The following is a 14,679-nucleotide window of genomic DNA, read 5'->3' as shown; positions in this document are numbered from 1 at the left end:
TTATGCATGGCATTTGTCAGTTTAGTCCATGAGGGGCATTCAGGCCATTGGCCTTTTTCTTTTTTACGTATTTAATTATGGACATGACAAATTCCAGTTGATCCCCCCCCCCCCCCTTTATCTGTACTCTAGCCTTTTTGTCTGTATTAGGGAGAGGGGGCCGGGCGGGAAATCAGCATTGTATTAGGGGGAGAGGGGGATCAGCATTGTATTAGGGGGAGGGGGGAACTGCATTGTATTAGGGGGAGGGGGCCGGGGGAGTCAGCATTTTATTAGGGGGAGGGGGTCAGCATTGTATTAGGGGGAGGAGGCTGAAGAAGGGGTCAGCATTGTATTAGGGGGAGGTGGTCCGCATTGTATTAGGAGGGGGGGGATCAGCATTGTATTAGGGGGAGGAAGCCAGGGGGGGTCAGCAGTGTATTAGGGGGTATCAGAATTGTATTAGGGGGAGGGAGGGATCAGCATTGTATTAGGGGAGGGGGGAACCTCATCCTCTTGTATTGCATTTGGGGGGGAGAATCAGCATATTAAGGCCCCTAAAACAATGCTGCCCCCCCTCCCCCTAATATAATGCTGATCCACCCCCCCCCCCTGCCCCTAATACAGGGTCTGATCTTGATGATTGCTCCACGTTTACAACTTTTTTTTTTTTTGCTCTTTATATATAAGAGCCGGTTCACATAAGCGCGACCCGACTTTCCGGGGCAATCTGTGAAGTCGCGGTGCACAGCGACCTCGGAGAGACCTGCACGGACTTCATATCATTGAAGTCAATGCAGGTCGCTTCAGGTCACCCCAAAGAAGCTCAGGACCCTTTTTCTAATGTGTCGCTCCTATTAGAACGGGTCCTGTGCTACTCTATGGCAGACGACCCACGGCGACTTGTCAGGCGACCAGGTCGCCTGACAAGTCGCCCCAGTGTGAACGGGGTCTAAGTCCTTTGTGTGATTTTATATCTGTCTTATCCATAAATAATGCACTCATTAAATGTGCATTAAAATGCATGATTTTACCTTTTATGAACAAGAAATCAGCGTTGTGCTGGTATGACGACGCAATGCTATGGGGCTGGTATGTAATTTTTTCCAGGGCTGGTTTTCATACCCAGTCCGGCCCTGCTGGAGAGTGATCTTGATCTGGCCAACTGTTGTGAAGGGTGTTTTCTCCACCAGGGAAAGAATTCTTCGGTCATCCACCACAGTTGTTTTCCGTGGTCTTCCTGGGTCCTTTGGTGTTGCTGAGCTCACCGGTGCGTTCTTTCTTTTTAAGGATGTTCAAACAGTTGATTTGGCCACACCTAATGTTTTTGCTATCTCTCTGATGGGTTTGTTTTGTTTTTTCAGCCTAATGATGGCTTGCTTCACTGATAGTGACAGCTCTTTGGATCTCATATTGAGATTTGACAGCAACAGATTCCAAATGCAAATAGCACACTTGAAATGAACTCTGGACCTTTTATCTGCTCCTTGTAAATTGGATAATGAGGGAATAACACACACCTGGCCATGGAACAGCTGAGCAGCCAATTGTCCCCTTAAAAAGTGGGAGGCACATATACAAACTGTTGTAATTCCTACACCGTTCACCTGATTTGGATGCAAATACCCTCAAATTGAAGCTGAAAGTCTGCAGTTAAAGCACATCTTGTTTGTTTCATTTCAAATTCATTGTGGGGGTGTATAGAGGCAAAAAGATTAGAATTGTGTCAATGTCCCAATATTTATCTACGCCTGTACCGGGTTTTTATTTTATATTTTTGTGGGGTTCCAATACTGATTTCAAAAATAGGCTTGCTCTTTCAGTGGTCAACTTATGTTTGGTATCCATTTACTTTGAGTAACATCTTTTACATTTTACCAAACAATTGGGGACTATAAAACATTTTTTCCTCCATAGATACAGAGCAGTGAATGGGCGTGGTCACCCAGAAGTGTGTTACTGGCAGGATCAAAATAAAAGGAGAAACAAAAACAAGAAAACTAAGGCAGCCAATCATCACTAATGACTGGAAAGCTGCAATATAGGACATTTCTGTTCTTGGGGATGAATACACTTTAAACCTCAACTCCAGGCAGATATAACCGACCCATCAATGCAGAGCTGCAATCATTAAATGTATATTTTCTATAAAACCAATGTATTGAATTTGACTTGGTATCAGCCCCTCCCCTCCCCCTCACAGCAGAGCTCAGATTGTGAGAGGAATAAGCAGCACAATGAGCGAAGTATGCACATATACAGTAATCAGGTATGCAGTACTTGTATGCCAACAGTGGTCGCTTTCAACCAATTGAGCAAATATCTGTTGGGAGAACGCGAAAAAAAAAAAAACGCCTCCCTCCACTGACTGATGTAAAGGATAACCCAATACAAAGACAATTTTCTTTTCTTACAAACATCTTTATCTGGTTTCGTTTTGTAAGATTTACAAAAAAAAAAAAAAAAAAAAAGGCAAATAGTTTATATTAAAATATTAACACAAAATAATTACATTCCATTTCCTCCCATGTTGTAGATTTCGGTGTTGAATAAAAAAAAAAAAAAATTGTGTTGAGTAAGAATTGGTTTCGAATATTGGATACAAAACCCAGAAGAATAACGAGGAAACTTTTCTGAAGTTCAGCAAGTAAAAAATAAAATTAAAGGCAACAAAGTGATCGGCAATAAACCAGAAACAAAAAAAAAAAAAAAAAAAGATAAAAAAAAAAACAGAAGTCCTTAGAAATGCAACATTTACGATACGAGGTGCCCATGACGCGCAGATGTAGGATTGGATTGATTGTCTGGAGACTGGTCGTGAATTGGAGATCGGCGTCTCGGATCTGCTTCATGGTCGACATCCTGGTTACAAAATAAAATTATCAGTAAAAGTTCTTTTCCAGGTCATGGAGACCTAGTAGTAGTTGGTCACATTCCACTGGACTGGTTCTCCGATGTTGAAGACGTTTCATAGCTTCTCCACTTCAGCACCATTGATGCTCAGGAAGATACCCCATTAATTTGCCGGGGAGGACAACTGGTTTGCCAGAGGCGCGAAAGAGGCCACATCAATTAAAACAAAATTGATCAACAAATAAACATACAGTGCAGCGCTATTTCAAGCAATAACCCCCATCAAAAATAAGTCTAATGCTGTCCTTGCCCTGGATCAGTTGTGACAAAACAGGTAAAGCGGAGCCGTCACTCGTGACGTCATGACGCATCTCGAACCTCAGGATCGATGTTTATTAAAATAAAAAAGTTATAATTTAAGCGCTTATCTAATAAAACAGTTCCCGGGGTTCCAGGTGTGTGACAGCGTTTTGAGCGTCGGCTCCGCCCTACGCGTTTCATCACAATTGAACCACGTAATGTAAAACCATAAAATAACATTTATTTAAAAAATGGCCAAAATGTGTTGGATGTTTTACAGCCGTTATACATGTTTTATGCAATAAAGGATAACCATTATTGGATGCCAGTCCGAGTGCCAACTTCTCTTGCGATTCGTATACAGACTTCATGGCACCAAAAATGGGGTAACTAGACCTTGGTGGCTCCACAACTCAAGTTCTTGTACAAATTACCATCTGCCTTGAACCATTCCATGGTGATGATGTCTGTGTGGATATAAATACTAAAAAAAGTTATGGTCCCCAACACTCTATAGAACTGAAGAATTGGCTTTGGAGAATCTATGAAGCCCCTTCAACATTACAGAAAAAGTCCAGCTGAATGTGACCTACTACTAGAGGCTAAATGAAATTGTCCTGTTACAGCATTGTGCCATAAACGTGGACCACGCAAGGCACATTGTGAAGGACAGGGACACGAAAAAAGGTCCCGAATTCAGAAAATTTAAGTCCCATATGAATGGCCTCTGAGCTGCCAACATGGCTTGGATAAAGTGGTCCATCATCCATTCATTGTCCATCATCAAACCAACGTTCTTGGGTGTCCAAAGTCTTCAAGAATGCAAAAATGGCCAACAAGGTTTATTGCCAACTTTTCCCCCCCCAAGAACTGGACTCTTCAAATGTATTTCCTAAACCGCACCAGTTTCAGGTCGCCCGTTTTTTGGGGCGCTTTTGAATCAGGCTGCTCCCCATCTCCTAACACTTTATAAAAAGTTTGTCAGCAATTTTGGTTTCTATAGCCCAGTCCTGTCTGGGTTAAAGCTGCCTGTCATTACACCACAGAGCTGGCATCACTTGTGCTGTTCAGATTTTCTACCACATCCGCCCGTTCCATGTTGACCAAGGCTGCGCATAGGACTTCCAGGGTGGAGCTGTCCTTTGAAGACCAATCAGTGAGTAGAGTGTGCACAGGATCCTCCCCTCTGGAGAAGGCATCTATAGTGTCTTCCTCGTAGCCCAATAAGCTGGCCAGGCGCTGCCAGTCTTTCCCGCGGCTGGTGTCCGCCAACAGGCGCTCCACCTCTTCCTGCTTGTGCGGGGGGAGGTTGACGTAGAGTTTTGGCTCCAGTTTGGCTGCTGGGACAAAAACGAGAGAGACATGTTTTTAAACTGGATGATCAGTGACAGCAGCACTAAGAGATAAGGCTATTGGCTGAATTAGCAAAACGGTCAAACAACTTTTAATACTCTTCAGGCAATGGTGTAATCTTGGTACTCCTGACAGAAAGCCCAGCCTGGTCATTGACCTCCCTGCTAGCTATAATGCAGATTTCCATTTTGGTGGATGCCGGAGAATTCTACATCCTAAAAAATTCTTCTGGCACTCAAGAACTTGGTTCTAAGGATTCTAAAAGGTTGGCGAGGTCTTTGCAAGATCCCACATCTGTGCACCTTCTGTGCCCATTATGAGGGGATCCCCCCCCCCAATCCCTGTGCCACTTTCTTGGGTCTGTACACCTGCTGTGTCCATTATGAAGAGTTCCCACTATCGCTATACTGAGTTCTCAGGTCTGTACACCCGCTGTGCCCATTATGAGGGGTTCCCACCATACCTGTGCTAATTTCCTGGGTCTGTACACCTGCTGTGCCCATTATAAGGGGTTCCCATTATTCCTGTGCCAATTTCCTGGGTCTGTAAACCTGCTGTGCCCATTATGAGGGTTTCCCACCAACCCTGTGCCGAGTTCCCAGGTCTATACACTTGCTGTCCCATTATAAGGGGTTCCCACCATCCCTGTGCTGAGTTCCTGGGTCTGTACACCTGCTGTGCCCATTATGAGGGTTTCCCACCATCCCTGTGCCGAGTTCCCAGGTCTGTACACCCTCTGTGCCCATTATAAGGGGTTCCCACCATCCCTGTGCTGAGTTCTCAGGTCTGTACACCCGCTGTGCCCATTATGAGGGGTTCCCACCATACCTGTGCTAATTTCCTGGGTCTGTACACCTGCTGTGCCCATTATAAGGGGTTCCCATTATTCCTGTGCCAATTTCCTGGGTCTGTAAACCTGCTGTGCCCATTATGAGGGTTTCCCACCATCCCTGTGCCAAGTTCCCAGGTCTATACACTTGCTGTCCCATTATAAGGGGTTCCCACCATCCCTGTGCTGAGTTCCTGGGTCTGTACACCTGCTGTGCCCATTATGAGGGTTTCCCACCATCCCTGTGCCGAGTTCCCAGGTCTGTACACCCTCTGTGCCCATTATAAGGGGTTCCCACCATCCCTGTGCTGAGTTCCTGGGTCTGTACACCTGCTGTGCCCATTATGAGGGGTTCCCACCAACCCCGAGCTGAGTTCCTGGGTCAGTACACCCGCTGTGCCCATTATAAGGGGTTCTCCCATCCCTGTGCTGAGTTCCTGGGTCAGTACACACGCTGTGCCCATTATAAGGGGTTCTCCCATCCCTGTGCTGAGTTCCTGGGTCTGTACACCCGCTGTGCCCATTATAAGGGGTTCCCACCATCCCTGTGCTGAGTTCCCGGGTCTGTACACCTGCTGTGCCCATTATGAGGGGTTCCAACCATCCCTGTGCTGAGTTCCCGGGTCTGTACACCTGCTGTGCCCATTATGAGGGGTTCCCACCATCCCTGTGCTGAGTTCCCGGGTCTGTACACCTGCTGTGCCCATTATGAGGGGTTCCCTCCATTCCTGTGCTGATTTCCTGGGTCTGTACACCTGCTGTGCCCATTATGAGGGGTTCCCACCATCCCTGTGCTGAGTTCCCGGGTCTGTACACCTGCTGTGCCCATTATGAGGGGTTCCAACCATCCCTGTGCTGAGTTCCCGGGTCTGTACACCTGCTGTGCCCATTATGAGGGGTTCCCACCATCCCTGTGCTGAGTTCCCGGGTCTGTACACCTGCTGTGCCCATTATGAGGGGTTCCCTCCATTCCTGTGCTGATTTCCTGGGTCTGTACACCTGCTGGGCCCATTATGAGGGGTTCCCACCATCCCTGTGCTGAGTTCCCTGGTCTGTACACCTGCTGTGCCCATTATGAGGGGTTCCCACCATCCCCGTTTCTGTACACCTGCTATGCCCAATGTTATTTATATTATAGGGCTATGAAGAAGGGGACACCTTAGCTATAGCAGCAGGAATGAGACTACAGATTTTGGAAGGGAAGCCAGGGAGCAACTGTTTACCAGGTTCTTCCAGAGCAAATTAGATGACCAAAATCTAAACGTTTCAGGGTGAAGATTACTATAAATGTTGTATCCATATAAGGTCATATATATTGTCTAATAATAAAAGAACCACCACCTACCTCATGCAGGGCCAGGTGGGTAGGAGAGGAGGCTGCCCTGGGCACCGTAGCATCATTTGAGAGGCACCACAAGGAGATTTTGGGGGGGTGGGGGGGATTTGTGTTACTTAGGGGAATTTGGAAACAGCGGTAAGAATTGTTCTAGAAGGGGAAATTTGGGTGTGTGCTTGGAAAGGCGTTTTTTTTTGGGGGGGGGGGGGGGTAATGTTGGGAGGAGGAATAAGGGAAGAGAATTGGTGTTAAAAGAAGGGATATGGTAGAGGGTGTTTTTATGGGGGGGGGGGGCATTTGTGCTAGGAGGGGAAATTTGTAGGGGTAGAGGATTTGTTCTAGGGGGGAGTGATTTGTTTCCTTGGGGGGGGGGGGGGTTTGTACTGAGGGGACTTGAGGAGAGATAGGATTTCAGCTGGGAGGGGTGATATGGGGGGGGGGGCAAAGAGTTGTGCTAGGAAGGGCAATTTCAGCAAGGGAGCAGATTCGTCCTGGGAGGAGAGGGGAATTTATTCTTATAGGGTAAGCATGGAGATTAGCGCTCAATTTTTTTTTTTTTTTGGGGGGGGGGGATTTTTGCCAACACCTGCATCTTTGTGGGGGGCGCAGTTTGACATGTTTGCCCTGGTCTCTAGATGGCCTTGTTCTGGCACTGGCTTCATGCATTCTATATACAGCACATCGATTGATCCAATCCCATTTCATTCGCCGTCTGAATGCAGCACAGTCGGCTCTGCGGTTGGATTAGAGTTACCCAGGAGGATTCTGGGAGGAAGGTTCTTACCTTTGTTGTGCTGGTTTTGCTCTTGCAGGCTGTGCGTGTCCAGGAAAACGCCACTGTCGCTGTGCAGCTTTTCGCCCTCGCCGGATGCTGCCAGTTCGTTTGCACGAGCTTTCGCCAACAGCTTCTTCTGCTTGCAGGTGGTATAACTAGATAGGAGAGAAGGCGGTTAGGATTTCTGTATGAAAAGATCGTTCGGCAGACTTTTCAAAGGTCAGAATGATAAAATTATGGTGCCAGATCTCATTCAGTGAAATATTAATCAAAATAATCAGATCTCAAACCAACATGGCGGCTAATTGGTGTCATAAATGCCATATACTAAATTATATATATATATATATGTGTGTGTGTGCTTTAAGTGGGCCGGTATGCACTGGTACTCAGTACCGCCACTTCCAAATATGGCTCTTAAGCATACCGCCACCTCTCCGTGCGCCTTAGCGTACCAGTACGCTCATTTTGGACATCTGCGCCCTCAATGCCCCCCCCCCCCCCCCCCCCCCCCCCAAGAATATTTCCCACTCCAGGGCCAGACCAGTCACCACCAGTGAGTTCCCCTGCTCCGGAGTCCCAGCCCAGGCCCGGGGGGGGGGGATGCTCTGGGGACCCTGATGTGGGTGGCGACAAAATTTATAGGCTATAATGGAGTGCCGGCACCTCTTTTGGGCCACTTAAAGCATATATTATATATCACAAGACGGAGGATAAAAAGTAATGATTACTTTGGTCACCAATGAGCATGTGCAGTAATGTACAGCAGGGTTCAGGGTGGAGCTTATAGAAACCAATCAGACTTCAGGTTACTAATTACTTTTTTTTTTAATACCCTGAATGTATAGAGGTCGATTTGTCTAATCTGCAGAGAATCTACAAGCAGCGAATCGCAACTCTGGATTCTGCCAGATCCTCCACAGATCAGAGAGAACTTGTTACAAATAGATCATGTTCATCAAATGAATATTTATCTGTAATTCTCCGATTCAGTCATCATCATCATGGCTGGTTACTGCTGGCAGGCGAGAGGAGCTCTGGCTGCATGCCGATGATTACTGCACTTTGCAAATGTCTATTGCTCTTTGCATTGTAGATAAAGGCCAAATGTCAGGAATGACCAGATAAAGCAATGAGCCAAGCTCTATTTTGGAAGATAAAATGTATCTCTTGAGATAACGCACTTAATTGATAACAAAACTAATTTTAGGTGTTATCTATAGGTTACCACTGGAAGGGTTCCCTCCTACCTACCATCTCCAACATACGGTGTCCTTCACCTACTACCTTCCATGTCCTACATTTAGTGCACCCCCCCCCCCCCCCATGTCCTACCTGCTGCCTCTAACATACCATCCACTATACTTACAGTACTTCCTATGTCCTATACGTCCTGCCCCACCTTCCCCTTATCTTACCTACTGCCTCCAACCTCCTATATCCTACACCTACCAAGCCCTACCTACTGTCTCCAATGCCATCTGCCTTCCTACAATATCTACCTACCTCGTCCTATACTTGCTGCCTTCAGTATCTTGCCTAGTGTGTCTTATTCTTCCTCAAACTTTGTGTACTAAACCTCTTCCATTGAGCCTAGCATGTCCTACACTTCCTCCAACCAGGGACGGTGCTAGACTATTTTGCACCCTAGGCAAGACCAGCTACTTGCACAACCCCCCCAAAAAATAAAAAATAACTACACATTGCCCCCTTTCCTGTACATAATGCCCCCCTTTTAACACTACACTCTGCTACACCCTTCCTGTACACACTGCCCCTCTTTAACCCTATACCCCCCTTCATATACACACTGCCCCCCTTTAACCCTACCCACCCCTACATATACAAAGTGCCCCCCTCTCTAGAGGTGACATCCATCGGGGATGAGGAGGTGACAGGAGAGGAATGTCTCACTGGCCATGACTGCGCCCTAGGTGGTAGTGCGCCCTAGGCGGCCGCCTAGTTTGCCTAGTGGTAGCACCGGCCCTGCCTCCAACCCACCATGCGTGTTCTCCAACCCACCATGCGTGTTCTAGAGCCCTTTCAATCTACCATGTGAATCTTACACTGTCTCCATCCCACCATGTCCTGTACCTCCTCCATCCTACCATGTTCTATACATCTTACACGTCCTGCATCCAACCCAGTTCTACATTTTCTCTATCCTACTGTGTCCTATACCTCCTCCACCATCCTACCATGCCCTACACCTTTACCATCCTCCTCCATCCTACCATGTTCTATGACTCCCAACAATCTACCATGTCCTACACACTTTCTGCATCCAATTCTGCGCTTCATCTTATCTCTTCTACCATGTCCTATATACCTCTTCCATCTTACCAGGTCTATACCTCCTCCATCCTACTATGTCCTATACATCTTACACTTCCTGCATCCAACCATGTTCTATGACTCCCAACAATCTACCATGTCCTACACACTTTCTGCATCCAATTATGTGCTTTATCTTATCTCTTCTACCATGCCCTATACATCCTCCATCTCACCAGGTCTTACACCTCTTCCATCCTACCATGTCCTATACATCTTACACTTCCTGCATCCAACCCTGGTCTACGTCTTCTCGATCCTACCATGTTCTATACCTCCTCTATCTCCACCATCCCACCTTGCCCCTCCACTATCCCCATCCTATTGTGCCCTACACCTCCACCATCATCCTGCCGTGCCCCTACACCTCCACCATCATCCTACCGTTCCCTACACCTCCACCATCATCATCATCCTACCGTGCCCTACACCTCCACCATCCTCATCCTACCGTGCCCTACACCTCCACCATCCTCATCCTACCGTGCCCTATACTTCCACCACCATCATCCTGCCGTGCTCTACACCTCCACCATCCTGCCATGTCCAGGGGATTATATGTTGGAAGCCCTTTTTGTCAGCAGCCCGCCTCATGTTTTGAACTATCAACATCTTTCCAAAAAACTTTTCCTAATAAATATGGTAGTTTGATAAAACTGAACCCGACAGACAGGATACTCTAAGCCAGGTGAACAAAGTGGATTTTATTCATGTATTCATCTTGATGAAGTACCTGCCTTGATCGAGTGATTTTTATAAAAGAATATGAAATGAATGCGGTCACCACCTTTAATGCCCCCTCCTTCCCATCTTCAAGGGGGTAACGGCATTTCAGATTTGAGAAAGAACGTCCCTAAAACCCCCTTTTGTGAATGGAGGCCTAGACAAGAAAAGGCCTTCTGAAGACTATTTTTCTTATTATTGTAGAGTTTGCGGAATCTTCATTCCCTTTGGAAAGCGAAGCAGAAAAAAAGAAGAGAAAAAAAAAAAATGTGCAAAAAGAACAGCAAGGGACGAGGAGAGTGAAAGACACAAATCTAATCCAGAGAGGGAGAGCGGCTAATCCTATTCATTGGCTGGATAGCCGCTGAGAGAGACAAAGGCCCCATCGCTTGGCTGGAATGTCCTCCATAGGGAGCGCCGGGCCTGGCGCAGCGGCTGCAGCTCCCCATAAGAAACTTCTCATGGAACTCTTGGAGGGAACCAAAGAAGCGTCTTCCAATCAGAGTCCAGCAAAGTGCACCCGTAATAAGTCATAGGTGACCAGATTAGCTAGATTTCAGAAGGTGGGGGGTGTCATGTGGTCAAAGACAATCAATCATGTTATAAACAGAAGATTCTTCTCTCCTCTCCATTCTCCAATAGCAAAACCGTCTAAATCAGTTTAACTAAAATCTTACCAGTTTCATCTTTTTGTATTGTGTCTTATTACAAAACGGCTCAATATACCTTTTTATTACAGTGAAAACACCATTTCCTGTTCTCACACTGCAGTGCTCTGTGCTGGCAGAGCTGAGTAACAGCCACGCCCCATTCTGCACAAGACATAACTTGTAATGCAGAGAAGAGTGGTGTCTATCTGGTCTGTTACTGAGTGCAACTTTGGTACCTGTTGGAGTGCGGAGTCATAATTAGACCTCAAGCGCAACTACTGTGGTCTGTGCCTGCCCAACTTGACCATTATTAAAAGTCAGTGGGAGGGGTCTTACCCTGCGCTACGCCACCAATGACAGAAAGGGAGTGCCCTTTTAAATTCTGCCCCACGTATAGGACTGTAAAATGTAGCAAGGTGTAAAATGGGCTTCTTTGAGGCTGCAAGTCCCTGCCTGCGACAGACAAGGTCATCTAGTGCCCAAGGTCAAGGTTGCAAATTGCGACCAACATCCCCCCTCCCCCCACCAGGTGAAGTCTCCATCAGAGTGCCCCCTTACGTCAGGTGAACCCAACAGAGCCCTCCCTTACGTCAGCTGCCCCCCCCCCCACGTCAGGTGTCCCCATACTCCTGTGCTTTCCCTTCCCCCCCTTGAACCTGAAGAAAAAAAATAAATAAATAAAAAAATAAGTCGGTACTCACAGCTTGCCCTTCCTCTATCCGGTCATGTGACAAGTCACATGACAGAGGGAGAGAGGAAGAAGAGGGACACCGTTCCCTCTCCTTCCTCAGCTTCACGGCGCTGAGACTGAGGACAATTCTCTGTCTCAGCACCGGCTCTTTTCCGCCCCCATGCAGGCTGGAGGAAGGAGAAAGCCGAATCCTCCCTCCATCAGCAGCTATCAGCCTCTGCTCCTTCTGACAGGAGTGACACTGCTGTCACCCCCCCCCCCCCTCAGTCCATCTTTTTGCATTGTGTCGGATTACAAAATGGCTTAATATACCTTTTTATTTCATTGAAACTTATTCGAGTGCACAGTCATAATTAGACCTCCAGTGCAACTGCTGTAACAGGAGTTTTTTTTTTTGCAATGTCGAATCTGACTGCATTACCCATTTTCGTGACCTCAGCTGTGGGGTATTTAGACACTTTTCCAACAAATGGGAAGGCTTGCCGATATGCAGATTAGCTGATCACTTGAGAAAAAATAAAAAAAAATGTGTGGTCTGTGCTTGCCCTACTTTAGCATCATTAGACGTCAGTGGGAGGGGGGTCTTACCCTGTGTTACGCCACCATTGACCGTTATGGCAGAGAGGGAGTGCTCTTTTAAATTCTGCCCCATGTATAGGACTGTAAAATGTAGCAAGGTGTAAAATGGCCTTCCTTGAGGCTACAAGTCCCTACCTGCCTATGCCAGGACAAGGTCATCTAGTGTCCAAGGTAAAGGTTGCAAATTGCGACCAACACCCTCCCCCCTCCCGTCAGGTGCCCCACACAGAGTGACCCCTTTTACGTCAGGTGCCCCACACAGAGTGACCCCTTTTACGTCAGGTGCCCCACACAGAGTGACCCCTTTTACGTCAGGTGCCCCACACAGAGTGACCCCTTTTACGTCAGGTGCCCCCCTTACTCCTGGGTTGTTTTCCTTCCCCTTACCCCCTTGAACCAGGGGAGAGGAGAAAAAAATAAAATAATCAAAGCTTGTCCTTCCTCTCTCGGGTCATGTGAGGAGTCACATGACAGAGGGAGAGGAAGAGACACAGTCCCCTCTCCTTACTCAGCAGCACGGCACTGAGACTGAGGACAGTTCTCTGCCTCAGCACCGGCTCTTTTCCTCCCCATGCAGGCAGAATCCTCCCTCCATCAGCAGCTATCGGCCGCTGCTCCTTCTGACAGGAGTGACACTGCAGTCACCTCCCTCAGTCCCGGCCCTGCTGCCGGCCCTCCGATGACAGTCAGTGCTCCATTAGTTACAAATGGCTTGAAGTAGAATAAGTGTGAGCCCTTTAGGCCTCATTCACACTTTCTCGATTTGGAATCCTGGCCACGATTCCAAAAAAGCGTGGCAATCGCTGCAAACACGTGATAAACGTAATGCCGTTTATTCTAACACACAGTGAGATTTTGCCATTAAATGTCATGTGACAGGAACGCACCGTCATACAATAATTTGCTTAATCCATTTTCAGAATTCGCTTAGTTTATTCGAATTGATTCAAAATTTTCAGAATTTGGTTGAATGGAGATCCATTTGAAATTAGAATTTTGGAAGACGGCTATATTCCCTTTTCCATTCAATTCCATTTTTTTTTTTCTATTGTATTCCATTCTTTTCTATTCGAATTCAAATTCTATTTGAAATTCCAATTTCAGAAGATGGTTAGATTGTTCTATTCTGTATTCTATTTTTTTTTTTTCTATTCTATTATCTTAAAATCTATTTTAAAATGTATTCGAAATTAAAATTTTATTCTATTCTAATCTGTTCTTTTCGATTAGAATTTTGGGAAATCGTTATTCTATTTTTTTTTCTATTCTAGTGCCGGTTATTCTAAAAACGCAGTGAGATTTTGTCATGTGACAAACGCGCTGCAATCACAGCAACATGCATTTTTAAATATTAGCTTGAAGCATGTCACCCCAAAAAAGGAGCAGGAGCTTCTTTTGGGCGACAGACCCGCATAGGGCTTCCTATTGAAGGGAATAGGCTGCGCTATGTGCAACAGGGGGGGAATGGTGTAAAAGACACCCACACAACCTCAAGAGTGATTGGGGTCTACACCTCCATTTACCCCAACTATGTGGGATTAGGTCTGTCTTTATATTAGCTTCCTTTGCTTTCCTGACTGGGAGAGAAAGGGGAATCCTAAACCAATCCGGCTGAGTTTACCAGCTACATAGACGCCAACTGTCATAGATGTACCAGGATCTGGCCATGCCCCGATTACGAGTGCCACCCTTATCTGAGTTACTGCCCATGCACAGTAAATCAAGAAGACATTTATTAGGGTGGTTGGGGCTGAGAGTGTGCCGTTCCAACATAGAGGGCCTCTCTGTCAAGTGGGAGGAGTCTAGGTGGGACCAACTGGTCGCTAGCTGAGGCTTGAGGTAGGCTGTGGGTGGGAACCAAGACCAAAATATTGTTAGGTACGCAGATGGTGGATGAGGAGAGAACGAAAAAATGGGTTTCGTTTCAATTGGTCATATACAACAATTCACTTAATCCGGAATTTGGTTTGTTTATTCGAATTGGCTTGAACTGAACTCTATTCAAAATTAGAATTTTGGAAGATGGTTCTAGTCTCCCTTTTCCATTCTATTCCATTGTTTTTTCTAGTCTATTCTTTTTTTATTTTAATTCAATGTATTTTTTTTTAAATTCCAATTTCGGAAGAGGGTTATATTGTTCTATTTTTTCTTATTCTATTCTATTATTTTATCTTCTATCTATTCTACTCAAATTTATTCTATTCGAAATTCACATTTTAATTTATTTTCTATTCTATTTGAATTTTGGGAAATAATTATTCTTTCGATTCCATTTTC

The 14,679-nt window shown here is 46.1% G+C and overlaps 1 protein-coding gene across 2 annotated transcripts in view; it reads right to left on the bottom strand.

The window, feature by feature from the left end:
- Positions 1-4,022: 4,022 nt before the first annotated feature.
- The window catches only part of LOC309557229 (tumor necrosis factor receptor superfamily member 16-like), a 36,878-nt gene continuing 26,221 nt past the window's right edge, over positions 4,023-14,679 (bottom strand). The window contains exons 5-6 of one of the 2 annotated variants that reach the window (XM_082259895.1): positions 7,435-7,580; positions 4,023-4,472 (exon numbers count right to left, since the gene is read on the bottom strand). In XM_082259895.1, coding sequence (XP_082116021.1) covers positions 4,168-4,472; positions 7,435-7,580 — 451 coding nt within the window. In that variant the 3' untranslated portion in view covers positions 4,023-4,167. The remainder of the gene's footprint in view (positions 4,473-7,434; positions 7,581-14,679) is intronic. The other variant, XM_082259896.1, reaches the window with a different exon arrangement.

This window comes from Pelophylax lessonae (assembly GCF_965119305.1).
Source record: "Pelophylax lessonae genome assembly, chromosome: 5".
NCBI classification, from domain to species: Eukaryota; Metazoa; Chordata; class Amphibia; order Anura; family Ranidae; genus Pelophylax; species Pelophylax lessonae.
This window is presented reverse-complemented; position numbering and strand designations above follow the sequence as displayed.